Here is a 17,520-nt window from a genome sequence, read left to right as displayed (position 1 = left end):
GATAACAATGATGTGATTTAGCCGTGTGTGTAATTACCATTTTTTTTCAGATGCGAGAGCACACGGATTAGTCAGACTTCCCTGGAAGAAAATGACTTTTCTTCCCACCTGTAGTGTGTAACTAATTTGTGTAATGTAATGTGGTTTAAGCRTCTCACACTCGGTTTTTGAAGAATATGACGTGCCACGTAGGGCTAAAACGAGGCACAAAGGCGGAGGGAAGAGGAAGGAGAATTTCTGCAGTGTAATTAGGAATATAATGCCAAGAGGTCGTTTTGAGCATGTGCCTGTCATCTCAGCCTCTCTCCGGGGATTTGGCAGCTATTTGCTTAGCGGTAGCCCGCGAGGCCAGCGGGCCTGTCGAGGGCCGGTTTGGGGCAAGGCAGCAGAGGGGTTTGGAGCCGAGGCTTGCGCGCCGTGCAAGGGGAGGTGGGCAGGCTTCRGGGGCTTCCGCGCAGCTGCGAGAAAGTCCGCTGCAAACCTGAACTCTCTTGCTTGAATCGCGAGACCGAGTCCGCCACTTTTTGTGGGGGAAAAGCTCGGGGGCAGAGCACTGCCTTTGTAGCACCTTGTGTGTTTGTGGCTGTCCGCGGGCAGCACGTCAAATCCCGGGCAGATGGTGAGCTGGATAAGTCGTACGTAATCCCGTGGCATACTTTCCCCTGCCTGCGAGGACCGCTGCTTAACGTTCGCTTGCGCGCACAGATGCACGCTGAAGTTAGAAGGACGGGTTGTGGTGCTCGCTGAAGTAGTGGCTGCAGGACAAAGCGTTGCCTTCAGCACAGCTTGCTTTTGGTGGCTCGCGCGAGGTTGCCTAAACGGGGACCCAGCGGGGAGAGCGGGCTGGCCACGGGGTTAGCGGGGACCCCGCACGAGCGATCACCCGAGCGGCGGCATGCTGGTGCTGAGCAGGGTCCCCTCCTCCGCCAGCACAGCTGTTTGCAAAGTGTGCTCCTCGCCGTGCCCCAGGCTCGCATCCGACGGGGAAAACGGATTTTTCTTTTTTTTTTTCTTACTAATGGAATTAAAAGCTAGTCCCAACCTTGGGAATTGCATGGAAATTGCTGTTGAGTGCGCTGACAAGAAGAGTTTGCTGTGCGRTGGAGAGCATACAGTACTCACACTTAGGTCACCGATAAAAATAGAGCTGTTCTGACTCTCACCACTGAGAATTAAATAAATTTGAGTTCCTGAATGTTCTGTTAAGCTGCCTCTGCTGACACCAAGACYGATCACTGAATCTTTTTAACGTTTTTGTCGAGCTGCATGATTGCAGAGCCTTATTTTTCCCAAATGCGCAATTTATATAAATATGATCTGAACCAGAAACAAGTAATGGAGACATACAGAGCATGCATGGAATAAGGCTTGGGTCCATCTGTATTTGAACCTACTCACAGGAGAATAACACAGTCTACTTGCTTTTTATATTAGATGTAATTTAAGCCAAGCACTGCGGGGAGGGGGGAGAATCCTGTTCTTTGATCTCCCCCATCTCAAAGCCTTTAAATGTCTGAAGAGAGTGTCTCAGCATGATGTAGTCGAGTAAAGTGCACATCCTATTTCTGAAGGACCCTCTGATCGCATGCCCAGCTGTCCGTGCTGGAAGGTCTAACGCTCGCTGCCGTGTTCTGGGCCGGGAAGGGGGTTGCTTCACAAAGTGCTTTCCCGCGGCAGCAGCAAGGAGCCAGACAGTGATTCAGGCAGTAGGCATCACTGCCGGAGGGGGGCATCGCTGCTGGACTGGCTTATAAAGGGCAAGGACTTGCATGTGTGAGTGTAACGTGCCCTTCCGGTGCCCTCTCTGCAGTTCACCGAGAAATAGAGCTTCTCATCCGCTCCATCAGAGAGCCGTCTGCGCGCCGTGTTACAAAAGAGGAAGAAAGTTTCTTTTTAAAAAAACTCTTTCTTGTTTTGTTTTGTTTAAGGGAGTTTGAACTAACCTGAGTTTTGCCCCTGGCAAGCTGCGGTTGTTCCTCTCGATTGCTTATTCCTGACGGCGATGCAGATATGTACCTGCAGCCCAGGGCAGCGCGACGCAGACGCCTCGGCTGGTACTGCGAGGGCGCTCCGGTATTCGGAGAGTTGGGGTGGATGAGCCTGGGCAGAGAACAGGGCTGGGTGCTGCTGAGCTGCCTCTGCTATCGACCTCGTTCGTTCAGAGCTGACATGCATTTCTGGACAGTGCCGCATCGTACGTTGTAAATCTGCCTTTAAGGCTGTAGYCCTGTTACGTCAGAAGCTCTGTAAACAAGAGAGTGTTTTTCCCAAATAATGCAGAATCTAAATATAACGCAAAGCACGCGCTGGGCTGTAACAGATGGGAAAAAGCACGAGACAGTGACACTATACTAGTCAACGTAAAAGCATCAGTCACAGCATGACTTTGTTGGATTTTCTTCAGAGTAAACATAGCCAGATTTCCTAGCATTCTTCAGTGTACGGAAGGGCTTAAAGGATGATGTAGGAGTTGGGAAGCAAATGGCAACAAAGATCAGTTCAGACTCGGTTGATGAGACTTTAAGCCTGCTACAAAGGTTTGGTGCTGAATTGCCTGTGCGCTTAACATGCAGACTGAGTAAAAATTAAGAAATTGCAGCCCTTTCTTTCCCCCGCTGGAAACTGTTACTCATTTTTCTTGCTATTTATTTAACTAAGTAGGGGGTTTTTGGAAGCAGCGTCAATCTGCTGTGGCAGTTCTCTTCCTCCTCTAAAGCTCCTTGTGCTCAGGACTACAGCTTCTGGCAGTCTCCAACCTGAAATAAGGGAATTTTTTAGAAAGACAGGCAAAACCGAAGAAGAAAGCCCCTATGAAACAGTTCTGCTTTCCTACAAACCAAGCATGTGGAGCTTGTAGGCTGCTCAGTTTTAGATAATCTCTTATGTGAGAGTCTGTTACATCCCTTGAAAGGGGAGAGATCTTGCAACAAGTGTGTTCCTTGGATAAAAGAGCTAGTGTTTTAAGGCAGTCTGCACTGTTTCTGCTGGAAGGACTTTGTTTAGACTCCCAGACCTGTCTGATACAGGCTGGCTAGGACCAAGGTAATGTTAAGTGTTTCTGGAGCGTGCCTGTCACTTGTTTCTTCTAATAATCCTCTTTTCCTGGAATTTCCCATTGCTGCTGCTATTTGAGAGGTCTGTTAGAGCCAGTGAGTTTCTAATCACTCTTGTATTTAGACTTATCTTCAGACTACATTGTGGTTTGGAGAAACTTTTAAGATGCATGTCCTCTGCCCTCACAGAGGTGCCTGTTTGCATTGGCATTTGAGGCAGCTACCGCAGTGTAACAGGACTCATAAGGTGGCTGCATTTTTAGCAGCGTAGGTAGTGTCTGTGGGGGCGTCCACCCCAGGCAATGCAGCGATGGGCCGATCCACACAGCTTGCTTGGTCACACCAGCTCTGGGAGGCGAAGCGGCYGAGAGGTCCCACAGGCGTGCACCACTGCATGTCCCAGCTGCCCGCAGCGGTGCCCAGGAAGGGCTGCACGGTGCCGTGTCCCCAGGCCAGCTGGAGGCTCGTGCTGCCGAGCATGGCACAGGGGCTGGAGCGGACCTGTCCATGCTTAAATTGGACTCAAGGCTTCTTCCTAAGAGTACAATTTCTTTAAGAGTTTTATTTCTGGGGATCAGCTTCTCTAGAAATTGTTTTCACCAAGGTTTTGGGAATTACCAGTATTTGTGTGAACTGCTATTGCACTTTCTGGGAAGTGGGGTTTAGCTCTGTCTGCCGTGCTGCAGCTCTTGTCAAGAGATGTTTCCCAACTCGGCTGCTGTGTCATGCTGGATGCCGCTACTTGGAGTACTTAGGATTTCTGTGATTGATTTATTATTTCCCCCCATTTCAGGCACGTTCAGAACATGAGTGAGATAAAGACAGACGTGGGACGAGCCCGAGCCTGGATAAGGCTTTCCCTGGAAAAGAAACTTTTGTCTCAGCACCTGAAGCAGCTGCTTTCCAACCAGGCACTCACCAAGTAAGTCAGCTCTTGTTCTCAAAGCTTTACTTTCACATCTGCAGGTATCTCAGGTGCTGTGGTTTCTGGCTAGACAGGATTGAACAGCAGAGCGTGGCTGATGAAGGAGGTGTTAGCCCACCCAACAGGGCAGAAGTCTGCTAATCTGCCTGGAAAACTAATTGCACTTTGGAGGGAGGAGGGGTTAGGTTTTGGTCAGATCAGTGCATTTGATCCAATTCACTTTACAGCCCTTCAATCACTGTGTCTTGCACAAATGAAGCCGGAGGGTCAGGAATGCCCCGTTTCTCCCAGCAGCCCTGCGTTAGGCTAGCTCAAGCAAATTGCAGGCCTTCATCCTCACTGCAGAGGAGCTGGCTTAGAGGTCAACCCTCCCACTCTCTTGGCTTTCCCACTTTTTCCTCCTTTTGCAAGTGYGTACACACACACACTTAAAGCTTGCTGTGGTCTGCCAATGTAACTGCTTGTGGAGATGTTCCCCTGACAGCAACCCCTTTAGAAAAAACAAATCCTCTGAAAAGATAATGTCCAGGCTGAAGCATGCAGCTTGTAGAAGAACTGGCTTTGTGATGAGTTATGTGGATGATTAGATCAGAAGTTAACAAGTACTCAAATCTAGTAATAGCGGGAGATGAGGTGATGTGATGGCATCTCAGAACCGAAGGAGTGGAGGGATGGTACCTAGCACGGTTTCGTGCTTTCTGTTTTTTGATGCCTTCTGTTTAGCTTTCTGTGTTGGAGGGTGGAGTGGAAGGAAGATTAGGGTATTAGGCAAGTTTATTTCATACCATATCATCCATGGGGATGATAAGGGGAAAGCCTGAATGGGCTTAAATGGGAATGCTGTGTGTTGGCTCAGATCTGCTGTTGTGAGTAGTACTAGTTTATATCTGTGCTTTGATACAATATAAACAAAACTGATGCTTTAAAAAGATGAACTCCGTGGTCTGGCCAGGGAACCATGGAGCTCAGCGTGGTCTGTGAAACACATGCATGGTGTAGAGGGTAATGCTGACCTGGACACAGCACTCAGCGTGGCACTTGGATTAGCATGGCACTAACTCAGGTGCGTCCATACTTCAGAGCCATCATGAGACTGTCTGCATCGCAGATGTGCCCTAAGTCTTCTGTACATTTAGCATGGCACTTATTTTGATTGGGAAGGCCATTGCGTTCAGAGCTACCTGCATATCAGATTTCTAGCTATGCATAGGCCGGTGTTGCTGCAGGTGAATAAAGTTGGGAATAGCCAACAGGGCTGAGGAGCTGACATATGTGCCCCTTTGCTTGCGCAGTCATATGTGTACACTCCCTGCCCAGTTAATGTTACTCTGTGCTGGTGGTCCTGGCCTGTGGGTGTGGAGGAGCATGATCAGCRTCTCTATAAGGGGTTGCATTTGTTAAATAAAAATTACTAGAAATGCAACTGGCATAAATAAGTGTATTTTTATTAGCTGCAGTGGGTTTCCAGCAGCTTATATTAGTTGAGGGTCTCACTTTTCATGCTTCTGGTGAAGATCAACTCCTCATCTGGTGTTCCAAGATTCAAAGACCTGTTAAGATGTGTGCTGCTTTTTCAATGAGACAGCAATATATTTGTTTCTATCAGGAAACTTTACAAGCGTTACGCTTTTCTGCGCTGTGAAGAAGAACGAGAACAGTTCCTGTATCACCTACTCTCGCTCAATGCCGTGGATTACTTCTGCTTCACAAGTGTCTTCACCACAATCAGTGAGTTGGAGAGTCAATTTTACTCCCCTTGAATAAAAATTAGTTGTTGTCATGATGTGTATGAGAGGATGTTGCTGTGCTGTTGTCTAACTGGCTGAGCCCTTATCTGGAAACCTTGGTGTAGCTGSTGGGATCGTCAGGGCAGGGCGTTGCTCTGGGAAACCAGCTGGAGTTCAAGGTTGTGTGGGAGTGTTGTGGATAAGAGCAGAGGAGAGTAATCGGCAGAGTGCTGTAGCACTTAGAGTTTTTCTTTCTGAGATGGTCCTCTTTTATCTTTCTTCTGAGAAAAGCCCACTACACCCTCATGTTTCTTTCTGGCCTTTACTAAATGTGCATCCTAGCAGCCTGCTCACTGCAACCTGAGAAGGAGATGGAAGTTTTGGAGGATGAAATACAAGGCACTTTGTGCTGCCCTGTATATTTTTCATTTCTTYCTCTCTCATTAAGTGGCCAAAAGATTTCCGTCCCACCGCCTTTCCTGTGAGAATGAGAGGAGGGATTGGATCGAAACCTGGACACAAATCTCCTTGTCCCTCTTACACTAGACACTGCTGAGAAGGCAGAACCCCATGACATGACCTTTTTTTTTTTTTTGGATTGACTTTAGTTTTCATTTTCTTATCAATTTTGAGTGAAGTGAAGCAAGTAATTCTTGGTTGTCAGACTAGTTGCTCATTCAACTTTTCTCCTCTTAAAAAAAAAAATCCCCTCCAAACTAGCACATGCAAGGAGGTTTATTCATCCTTGATTACCTTGTTCCTCTGGGCCATCCTGCTTGGCAGCTTTCTCCTGTAAGACAAGTGCTTGGAGTTTTGGGATTTCTTCCTGAGTGCAGTGTCAACATACAGCACAAAAAAAAAAGGGGGGGGGGGAGAGAGAGAGCTCACTTATTTTATCCAAAAGCAGCTTTTTAAACRTAAGAACAGTCTTGTAGTGCTAGCATACAATATCTCACAGTCAAATCGAAACTAGGGTGGAGGGCTGTTCCTGTTGTCTGAAGCACATATGAATGGTGCAGATTTAAAAAAAAAATGCATAAAACAAAACGGAGATTGGGGATGTTCAGAGAGACGCCTCAGATTTGAGCCTTTGGTCTGACTATGCCATTACCAGCCTTGCCAATATTTCTGTTATTCCCAGTTCCCCATATAACCTTCTGTGTGCCTCACCCTCACCACACAGGGGTGGCTTGACGCAGATGAGATTTATTCCCCTTTTTAATTTAATTTAGTCTAGTTTTTCTCCGATAAACAAGGAGGTCGCCCTTGCTTTGAACAGCTTTCGCTGCAAGGTGAACGCTTGCGCCTGTCGCCAGTCTGCAGCACCACCTTGCGGCACCCGCACCCGGCACGCTGCGCCCCGCTACCCCGGTGCCCGCGCCAAGCCGCAGCCTCGCTTAGGACCTCCTGCCCCGAAAGCCCCCCAGGGCCCAGGGGTGGGCTCCCGGGGGCTCTCGCCACAGCCCCTGCAGAGCTGYGAGAGCCGCCGTCTCCTGTTGGCAGAGATTTAAGAAGCAGCTGCGTGCAGGCGGTAGCGCGTGCGGGAACGACCCGCAAGCGGCACTGCAGACCAGCTGCTTGCACACCGGTTTCGTACTGGGAACGCCACGGCAGGGCACTTGGTTGGTTTGTCTCACCCTTTACAGGCAGTACCGAGCAGGAGTTTTACTTATAGCACTGCTGAGACATGGAATTTATCTCCAAGCATGGTTTAGTCTATAAAGTGTGTTTACCAAAAAAGAAAAAAAAAGTGGTCAGGACTAATTTTTTTTTTTTTTCTGCTCTCCTGCTCTTAGTGATCCCATATAGGTCAGTGATAATCCCCATCAAAAAATTAAGCAATGCAATAACCACATCAAACCCATGGATTTGTGTTTCTGGAGAACTAGGAGATACGGGCATAATGCAGATTCCTAAAAACCACCTAGAAATGACATTTGAGGTGAGTGCACTCTCATTCTGTTTTACTTCCAAACGTGCTTCCAAATAAATATTTTTTTGGTGAGGATTTACTATGTTAAGAACACAACATTTCACACTTTCTCCAGGTTTTCCAGGTTGCAAAACATAAAAAAAAGCAGGAAAATAGGGCTGCCTGCCCCTCCTATGGCAGACGAAAATTTGTATGAGCACATAGCAAGGTTTCCTGCTGGCTCCACTGCTCTCCCTGTCCCAGCCCAAGCCTACTCTTCTCACCTCACTATGCTGTTTCTACTTCTCATTCCCTTCCAGGTCTACTTGCCAGCTATTCTAATTTTCATTTTCTGGGCATATTTCTGACTTCTAATTTCCTTCCTAGTTTCTGTTTCCTTCAGTCTGTCTCCCCAGTGACCTCCACCCTGGCCCCTTTTCCAACATTCGGCCAATGCCAAATTTCCTGTCCTCTAGCTCCTTGCTGGAGGTCGCTCCCATCCTCCCAACCAGCCAGTCTAGGCCTCCTACTTGGCAACTTTCTGGCTCCAGGTGAAACCTTCTGCATACTGTAGAGCTCCCATCCCCAGGAGGCTCTTCCCTGCTTGCTGAAGTTTTTTTCCTCTTTGCCTTGGACTCCACCCTGTACTCCCAGCCCTGGGTTACAACTCAGCTTCTCTTAAGCACTGCTAAGGAGGGATTATTTAAGAATATTTGCTACTGAAATTGAAGTTGCATCTACCAAGCATATGCAAACTGATCCAAAGCAACAACAAAATGTAAGTGGATTTTGACTGGGATGGAGAAGATGTTTTCCTCTTCAAAAGCTGCCTCCTGCTTAGACATCAGTATTTTGTAGAGAAGATCTCAGGCAAAATGACAGACATTTCTAAGGACTGTGGTAATGCTATTCTAGAATACTCTTTTGGCTGAAGTTTTCCCAAAATATCGACTTAGGTAGCCACCCATGGAAAAAGTCAGCTTGAACTGCTTGTTTGTCAATGCTAGAAGCAATGAAAACCAAGGTCTTGTAAGGGAAGTGTTTAGGTGACGTTAATAGATGTTCCTGCCAACCGTACCTACAGTTACGTATTGCACTGGAATTCACAGTCCTTGTTTTCCTTGTGCCTGTCTCTTGGAGATCTTAATTCCCATATTAGTGATTTTTGTCTTGCCCAACAGTAGGCAAATTGATCTTTGACAACAATAAAGGATGTAGGGACTGCTTCTTAGTGTGGAGTGATCTTGTCTTAGCAAAGGTCAGTATTACAGATGCTATTTTGAGAAGCTGTTTGCACTGAAGATTTATTTCTTCTACAAAAGCACACCTTTTTATCACCTTAGCTCAGAAAATTGTGGTTAACACAGAATTATTCAGGGTGAGTTCTCACAACAAAGAATATATTCCCTTCACGAGGTTTTAACAGGTTTATTTCAAGGTACTTCTTTTCTCCTGTCTAACCCCCAAAACAGCAATTACTCTGCTTTCTCCTTTTCTTTCTTCTTCTTTTTTTCTTTTTTCCTTTTTTTTTTAAGTGCTGTGTATTTGGTTGAAAGTGCCTACTATATAAATCAAAGTGACCTGAATAAAAACATAAATTTGAGATCACCTGTGTGCATGTGGTAGAGGGGAGAAGGGGGGGAGTGGTCTGTTGTTACTTAAATGGAGTGAAAATTGTTCTTCGTTTCAGTGCCAGAATTTAGGAAAAATGACGACTGTTCAGATTGGTCATGACAACTCAGGGCTATTAGCCAAGTGGCTGGTTGATTGTGTCATGGTCAGAAATGAAATAACAGGACACACGTACAAGTAAGCAACAAGTTTCATCCGTCTTCTATTTTTCCRTGTCTGAAATTTCTAGCAGTTGTTTAGGAGGTTTACCAAGAAAGCATTTGTCTTCCCAACTGGGCAGAGCTACAGGGTAAAAGGGTGGACTGATCTGAGTACCGAAAAGGGTTGTGTTGGGTTACCGCACCCCCAGTTCTCTCATTTCAGAAGCCCTAATCGAAGGCAAATAATTGAATAAATATTAGATGAGACCTGAATGTTGTATTTTCTTCATATCATTCTGAAGTAGGACAGACTGTATGGATACTTTTGAAGAGATTTTACATTTCTGTCCAGTAATAAATCTCTTGATTTTAAAATAGTGTGGTAAAATTGTGYATAAATGAACTCTTTAAACCCCAAGAGCTGGAATGACAGTTTGRGGGAAAACCTTTGGAAAGGAGCCAATAAATGAAGCACTTGCATGCCTAAATACTCTAACAAATGTGTAGAAATTTAGATTTYAAGAAAACGAGATTTTGATGACTTCTTAATTTTCTATTATGACTACACACTTGTGTAGAAATGATCTCCTAATTCTTCAGTGATTTTACAAAACATCTGGCTAAGCAGACTTAATTCTTTTCCTAAATATGGGCTTGGAAAATTATCAGTCAGAGAGATGGGCTCCAGAGCTTGGGGTTGGCCACAGTGTATGGCAAAAAGCAGGARGAAATGGGTACAAGCACTGGTGGTCTGTGTACATGTCCATCAGAGTTGACTGGGAATTCAGTGGCACTGTGGATGGAGTCAGGAAGWAGAGCAATCACGTGAGAGGTTTGGATATAGATATAAGGAGACATTACATTTTATTGTTAATCATAATTCATTAAAAGCTCATTCGGGGTTGCAAATGAAGAATAACACTAGCAGAAGTCTAAGCATGGCCCATTCAATACATGTATAACATTTTCTGCGCCCAGTGCTTTCATATAAGCTTTGCATAGTTCTCTTCCCCTAAGGATGAAGGGGAATATACTGGTTTTGCCCCTTTAGTAGTGTTGAGGTGAATGCTGCCTGCTCAGTTCTGGTTTGTGAAAAGTTTTTCGCTGCAGAATGCTTTCTGCCCATTAGCAGTGTTTATGGGTGATAACTGTCTCTCTAGCTTTGAAATAAAGCATGTGACCAAAGCGCTTGTGCTGGCTGGTCTGGCAGGTTTCCGTGCGGACGGTGGCTGGGGAAGGGAGTCGACGACGGCAGTTTGGAGCGAATACTTATTGGGGAGCTGGTGTCCTCAACGTCCGATGAGGAGCTGGGAAAGCAGTGCCGTACCCCACCCCAGCAGAAGTCTCCTACCACAGCTCGCAGGCTGAGCATCACTTCCCTCACCGGGAAGAATACAAGTAAATCCTTCCCTTTTCTCCCAGGATGGGGCAGCAAGTAACTGCTCAGAAACAGCCCCTGTTAACAGGGGAGCTCCATGTGGCAGTGAGGCTTGGTAGAGCAGACRGTTGCCAACCTGATGGACAAGCTTGCTTCTGCCCCATCTCCAAGTCCACAGCTTGCCCAGTGATGCACCTTACCTCTCTGAATTTCCCCATGTGGCAGCTGAGGGAGAATAACCTCTTTCTCCTGGAGCACAGGGATACAAGATAGAGGAGGAGGAGGAGGAGGAAGCAGGTTTGGCCATAGCTAATACTACTCAGCTTCAAAGACTCTCTTTGCAATCCATGGAGAGACAGCCTMTCTGGAGGGCACTTCAGAGCCATAGCCTGATGTGGATGCTCTGAGCTGCCTTTTGGAGGAGCCTTTCTCTGAAGGGAGCCCRGGAGGGATCCACTTTGTGTCCCTGAAGTTATTTTTTGTGAGTAACTCCACCTGGCTACAACAGGGCATGGGACTGTAAGGGCTGGGACTGCATGGGACATTGTCAGCTCCAGCATACAGATGAGCCTAGTATGGATCTTGTTCGTAAATCTGTCCAGCTCTAGTAAAATTAGAAGTCATTACTGCTAAAATGTTAAGCAAGGAAAGATTAGCCTCCAAGAATAATGCAGCTTCTAAAAACTGTCGTGGAATCACTGCAGCTCCTTACATGGGCAAGTCTGTATTAGCTSAAGGCGTGGGGCACCATAGCTACTTGCAGAGCATTTCTTTAGGTCTGAGAAAAGCAAAGCCTGATAATTCAGTTGCCTTTGAACCACACAAGAATGTATTTTAGATGTGCCAGAAACTGTGGAGGTCATCCCATACTAAAATGATACCAAGTTACACCATGCTTCCAAAATAATGATTGTAGGACAATCTCATGGTAACCTATGTATGTCTGAAAAACTAGAAAGAACTTACAGACGAGCTAGGAAATGATTTGAGGTCTGGARGTATTAAGAGCTCAGTCTGTTTTATCAGAAAGCAAATGAGGGACTTGAAAATATTCTGCAGGCAGCTGCATGGGAAGAGCAATGGTTAAATTAGCAGGTGGAGGTGTAGCATGATTCAGTAGCAACATAAAGCTGAAGAAAGAGCAGAAATAGGGCATACATTTTAACATTGAAGATAACTTAGACTTGGATCCAGTCCAAGCATAGAAATATATTATTAGCTTATACTCCCTCACACTGCTGTGATGACTAGACATGTCCCTAAAATATGTAGTTCTTGTGGCTCAATAAAACCTTGTGGGTTCAAGCCAGGAATTCATGGGTGCAATGCTTTCCAGCCTATGTTATATAGAAGTGAGTCCATGGGCTATAACCTTCCAGCCCATGTCYCTTAGCAAGAGAATTGCTGTGTACTATGTGATGGGCAGGATATGATTAACTGAAATAAAATATTGATCAAGGCAGATCCTTCAGTTGTGCATTTTTTAAGTGGGGCAATTTATTTGATTATTCCAAGATTGTGTGTCACTTGCTTATACTTAAGGCTCAGGTTACTCATGACAAATGATTCTAGGAACTCCTCCCTGTTAAAGACACAGAATGTTTCCTAGTTCAAGCTATGTCATCATGACAATTCAGTGGCTGTTTTAAAGTTGCTGTCTTCTACCACTGTGCTCTGCCTCGTTTTATAGAGCCTAATGCGGGACAGATCCAAGAGGGAATCGGAGAAGCTGTGAACAATATTGTGAAACATTTTCACAAACCAGAGAAAGAGGTACTTCCTATTTACCATTACCTACTTCATATCTACAATGGATGTAAATATTTTTATAAACAGAAGTGGAATTGAAGCACTTTTAGGGACTGTTAACCTTTAGATCTGAAACTTCGGGCATAAGAAGAAGGCAAGTTGTGCTTACAGCCTCTCCCTTTCCTGCAGAGAGGGAGCCTTACCATCCTGCTGTGTGGAGAAAATGGTCTGGTTGCAGCTTTGGAGCAGGTCTTCCACCACGGATTCAAATCATCTCGCATTTTTCATAAGAACGTCTTCATCTGGGATTTCATAGGTAAGCAGTTGTATTGTTCAGAGGCAGAAGGAGAAGGAGGATGAGGGCAAAAACACTACTCATGCACAGACATCGGGTCCTTATCAGCAAGGCTACCACCTGCTCCTGCCTAGCAGTCACTCCACATTACTTAAAATGACTGAGAAACAAGATGGATGGTGAGAAACAATAAACTCTGTATAAAGGACGAATGTGGATCTATGCAGAAATTTAAGAGCACGTCAGATTCTAGTCATTCACTGAAACATGAGTGCTTAAATAGCTGCTTTTCAGTCCAGAAAGAAGGCAGACTGGAGGCTGTGGCAGGATAGCTACTGATGTGAGGGAGACTGTTGGGAAAGGGCAGGGAGCAGAATGCTTAGATTTCTAGTTATTTGGGAGAGCTAGAGAATCACTGAGAATTGCTGGACTGGTCTTTGGGTGATACTTATCTGTAGGCCTATGTTGAGGTAATGTAAAACTTACTTATTCTCATAAAACATGCTCACAAGTTGAGATTGTTAGCCTGAGGGTAAGTTCCCATTCAGAAAATGAAAAATCACAGCTGATGGTATCACTTACGATTAAACCATTGACAGATGGTCTTGTGTGGCTCATTAATGTTACATSGCTCTGTTACACATCATGACCACTGCTTTGTAGCAGAGGTGGAGTTTTCCAGCTACCTATCTTTTTTTAGAATGAGGAAACTGTGTAAAAACTGTGCAATAGCTCTTGGCAGGCTACTTTTTCAAGGGCTCACTTGTGCAATTCTAAGTTGCAATAAGCTACTTCTAAAAGGCACTTTTTACTCACTGGGTTCTGATTTTCTTTCCTACCACAGAAAAAGCTGTTGCTTATTTTGAAACCAGTGACCAGATCGGAGACAACGAGGAGGGCCTTTTGCTTCAGAGATCTTCATGCAAATCCTTCTGTCATTATGTGACTGCCATCAATACAGCTCCAAGGAACATTGGGAAGGATGGCAAATTCCAAATTTTGGTTTGCCTGGGGACTAGGTAACTAACTATTCTTCATTACCTGTGTCCTCTTGCATTAGACTAGAAGAATACTTTACACCTTTATTATATACCTTTGTTTTTCTATTTTAAGATATTTTATACCTGTCAGTTATCCAGCTCCTATTTTAGGCAGCTTTAATAGTAGACAGCAAATTGCAGCAAAGGAGCAGTAATAATACATGCCTAGTGTCTATAGCTCTAAGAATGTTTTTGACCTTTTGTAACTTTCAGCTTTACAGTTACAGGTATGAAATCTATCTTGAAATTGTACCTTTGAAGCGCAGGCTTTGGGAATTCAGAGTTGCTTTACAAGAGCTGGTGTATTTCTAGATCCTCACTGCATCATTTTGCATACGAAAATGGGGTGTCTGGTATCGTTTTTGGCGAAACTATACTAGCAGAGTCTTTCTTTCTGAATGCCTTCAGTGTTGAGCTGGGGGGATTGATTATATTTGAGGAGAAGGTGGTATATCTAGAAATAAGTACAGGTTTTATCTTATCTGCTGAAACCCAGTTGGAAAACAGTCTTCTGCTTGTTTTTTTTCCTGGGTTTTACTTTCCATGTTACCAAATTCTTCAAGTTATTTGTCCATTTTTTGCTGATATCTTTCCATCTTCATTCCTGCAGTATGGTCCATTATTTCTGTCGGATTTTGCTAGCAAAATTAAGAGTCAGGATTACACAGGAAGCTTTTTTCTTTTTTTTTGTACAAACACTGTGCATCACACACACACACACACAAAAGAAAGATCTATGTTTTTAGGTTTCAGTTTGAGATCTGTTGGCCTTTGTGTTAAAATAATTCCTTTTGTGCCTTTGCAGGGACCACTTGCTGCCCCAGTGGATCCCGCTGCTGGCAGAGTGCCCGCCCATCACGCGGATGTACGAGGAGAACGCCCTCCTGCGGGACCGCATGACTGTCAACTCCCTTATCCGGGTCCTACAGACGTTGCAAGATTTCAACATTGTCCTAGAAGGATCGCTCATTAAAGGAGTGGATGTTTAGCATGGCTCTGCCGAGAACTTCATTATTCCTTTCCCGAGCAAGCGAGCTGCAACCAGAGACCTGTCAGGACTTGAACGCAACAGTAGCGCACCACTGCAAGGCCAAGCTGCCTGCTGGAGCGTGAGCGGGAAGCCCCGTTGATGCCAGATCAGGACTGTCCTCTGAAGCTGCAAAAAGCTAAAATGCAGTATTGTAGTTTATTTGAAACAGAAATTTAGTATAAAATAGAGTATTTTCATGTGTTAGATGTGTGTAAATATGCTATCTTCTTTAAGAAATTATATTGCTCTAAGAAAATTTTCTTAGACTGAATGTTCCTGTTCTGGATATGAGTAGCTTAAGCCCAGGGGGAAGGACTYGGGGGAGGGAAGGACCGAGGTGGAAAGGGATGCAGCTACTTGCTTGCAAGGAAGAAGCCAATCAATGTGTAAATACAGCGCAAACTCAGCAGGGCTTTTTTCAGGTATTGCAAATGAGTACAGCAAATATCCGTATGTAGCCGTTGTGATCGTCTCACTCTTGGAAATGTTGTAAGCGTGTGCTGTTTGCCCTACTGTACATGATCTCCCTTTGGGTTTTTTTTTGTTTGTTTGTTTGTTCGAAGACCCAACTTTTTCCACGCACGAAAGCTGTGAGTAATCAATTTTTTCTGTAAGGTCTTTTGTGTCACTTCTATTGATCTCCAGAGGAGAGACAAGTGTTGAAAGGCCAAAACACTGGAGACGGGAACTGCTGAACCTCAGAGCCCCAGAGGCTCCAAGACTTGTTTAAGCTGCATGGCCACAGCCGGAGGTGAGGGAACGACGGTTCACTTGGCTCCTTGGTTTGTCCCTCACCTGCCTACATGTTTTGATGACCCCTCCTCACATCATCTCTTCCACACCAGTTTTTGTTGTGGATGACTTTTTTTTTYCCCCATGTTGAGGAATTTGGTTCATGAGATGTACCAAATTCTTGCTGTACTTGAGAAGAATCATTGCCGATGTTGCTGTGCTACTGAACTATCTCAGCTGGTTTTGAAATGCTGACAGGTTACTAGTCTTCCTCTACCCTGCAGAATACGTGCTCCTAGGAAGTATAGGATCTTTGATTACTACTTTTTCTCTTTTTTTTTTTTAATTGTCCAGCTACAAAACAAGAATGAAGTAAAAAGAAGGGGGAAAAAAGTCTCACTTCGGTAGTTTGAGGCTCCTCTCCCACAGTCTTTCAGTTAATGTGTTAGCAATACAGTACATTTATATAGATCCACGTCTTGAAGAGAAACTGGAAAGTGGTGAACTGTACACTAAGAATGAACAGCAGATTCCATTAAAATCAGCTTGTGGATACCACACAGCAAATACGGGGTGTATTTTCCTTTCTTGTAGTTGAAGAGGTCTGAAGGCATAGTAGGCTTCATTTGTTTTTATTTTTCAGAGATTAGATAGGTATGTTTTTGCTTTCACTTGTTTATTCCCTTTGATCTTGGCCAGTTCTTCCGTGGACRTGGACATCTCACTGCTATAACCGTCAGCTGTGGCTTGCAAAGGCCCTTACCTGGTTCTGCGAGTGCATTACYTTGTGCGTTGCTCTCAAATGGCAACAGAAAAGATTTTGGGGTGCTGGGCAATAGTACGTCTCTGTATGGTATGCACGTAATGGAGAGGGGGATGAAACCTAAGGCAAAGGAAAGAGCATTAAAGTTAGGGTTCGCTTTCTCATTTGCCCGTTGTCCAGCTTCTTCGCTTTGCTGTGGTCCTTCTGCTGCACAGATAAGAGCACTCATTCCRGTGCCAAGTTTTGGATCGTGTTCCTGGCCAGAAGAAAATTCTTACWGTGGCCCGATGTCATTAGAAGGGAAAGCGCTTGCACCTCCTTAACCTGACTAAACTGGTCCCAGATACCCCAGGCCGCGCTGCAGGGTCACTGCTGCGGGTGTGAGTTGTGAGTAACTAATGCAAAGGCTGTGAACGGTGTAAYGAATTTGTAGCCAGAGCCCGTGGCTGCGTGACCTCTCCCTCGCGTGTCCGGAAAGGTGCAGCTTGAGGTGTTAGGTTTTTTGAGCAGCCAGGCAAGTCTGCTTCAAGTCAGCAGAAGATGCATGACAAACCTTCATTAGCAACTGAAAAATGCATTTCTAGTGCTTTATCAATAAATTATACGTTTAGTACCAGAAACCATATGGCAGCGTTATTTGGTAATGACTGCTTAGGGTGTTTTGCTTTCTGTTACTTACAATTCAGGCAGTCTATGTCTAATAACTGCTATACATGATTTCCTTGCACCCACCCAGCCTGGTCTAAGTGACTTTCATTTTACTGAGATAATAACCTCTTCAGTCACTGGATTTCTTTGCAGCAGCATCTGCTAGCTGAATGCTTTTTCCTTCTTCTCAAAATAAACGTATGGCTTAAGCATTCATAACATTCACCCAACATGACACAGTTCGAGTGGAAGCAGGATAAAGTAAAAACACAGGCCTCTCTAAAAGTCAAGCACAGATGAATAAATTATATACACAGAAGGCAATAATGTCTTAAAGTCTTTTTTTAAAGAGTAAGTTAAAGAAGTTAAAGGCTAAGTCAAAACCTGCGAAATTTGAAAATTCAGAATAGGGACTTCTTCCGTTTCAAACTAGATTAAGGAACCTTTAGCACTTAACTTTAACACAACTTCACATCAGTTCTTTTTAGCAAGTGTT

The 17,520-nt window shown here is 44.8% G+C and overlaps 1 protein-coding gene across 1 annotated transcript in view; it reads left to right on the top strand.

The window, feature by feature from the left end:
• DENND5B (DENN domain containing 5B) overlaps positions 1 to 15,819 on the top strand; it is a 67,698-nt gene extending 51,879 nt beyond the window's left edge. The window contains 9 exon segments of the mRNA XM_085324193.1: positions 3,847 to 3,975; positions 5,585 to 5,706; positions 7,502 to 7,647; positions 9,308 to 9,426; positions 10,600 to 10,787; positions 12,458 to 12,540; positions 12,706 to 12,832; positions 13,656 to 13,830; positions 14,657 to 15,819. Coding sequence (XP_085180319.1) covers positions 3,847 to 3,975; positions 5,585 to 5,706; positions 7,502 to 7,647; positions 9,308 to 9,426; positions 10,600 to 10,787; positions 12,458 to 12,540; positions 12,706 to 12,832; positions 13,656 to 13,830; positions 14,657 to 14,840 — 1,273 coding nt within the window. The 3' untranslated portion in view covers positions 14,841 to 15,819.
• The last annotated feature ends 1,701 nt before the right edge of the window (positions 15,820 to 17,520 follow it).

The sequence above is a fragment of the Rhea americana genome, unplaced genomic scaffold (genome assembly GCF_003343005.1).
Source record: "Rhea americana isolate MKP2758 unplaced genomic scaffold, rheAme1 scaffold_9, whole genome shotgun sequence".
NCBI lineage: Eukaryota > Metazoa > Chordata > Aves > Rheiformes > Rheidae > Rhea > Rhea americana.
Note: the sequence above shows the minus strand (reverse complement) of the source record. Positions and strands in the feature narration are given on the sequence as shown.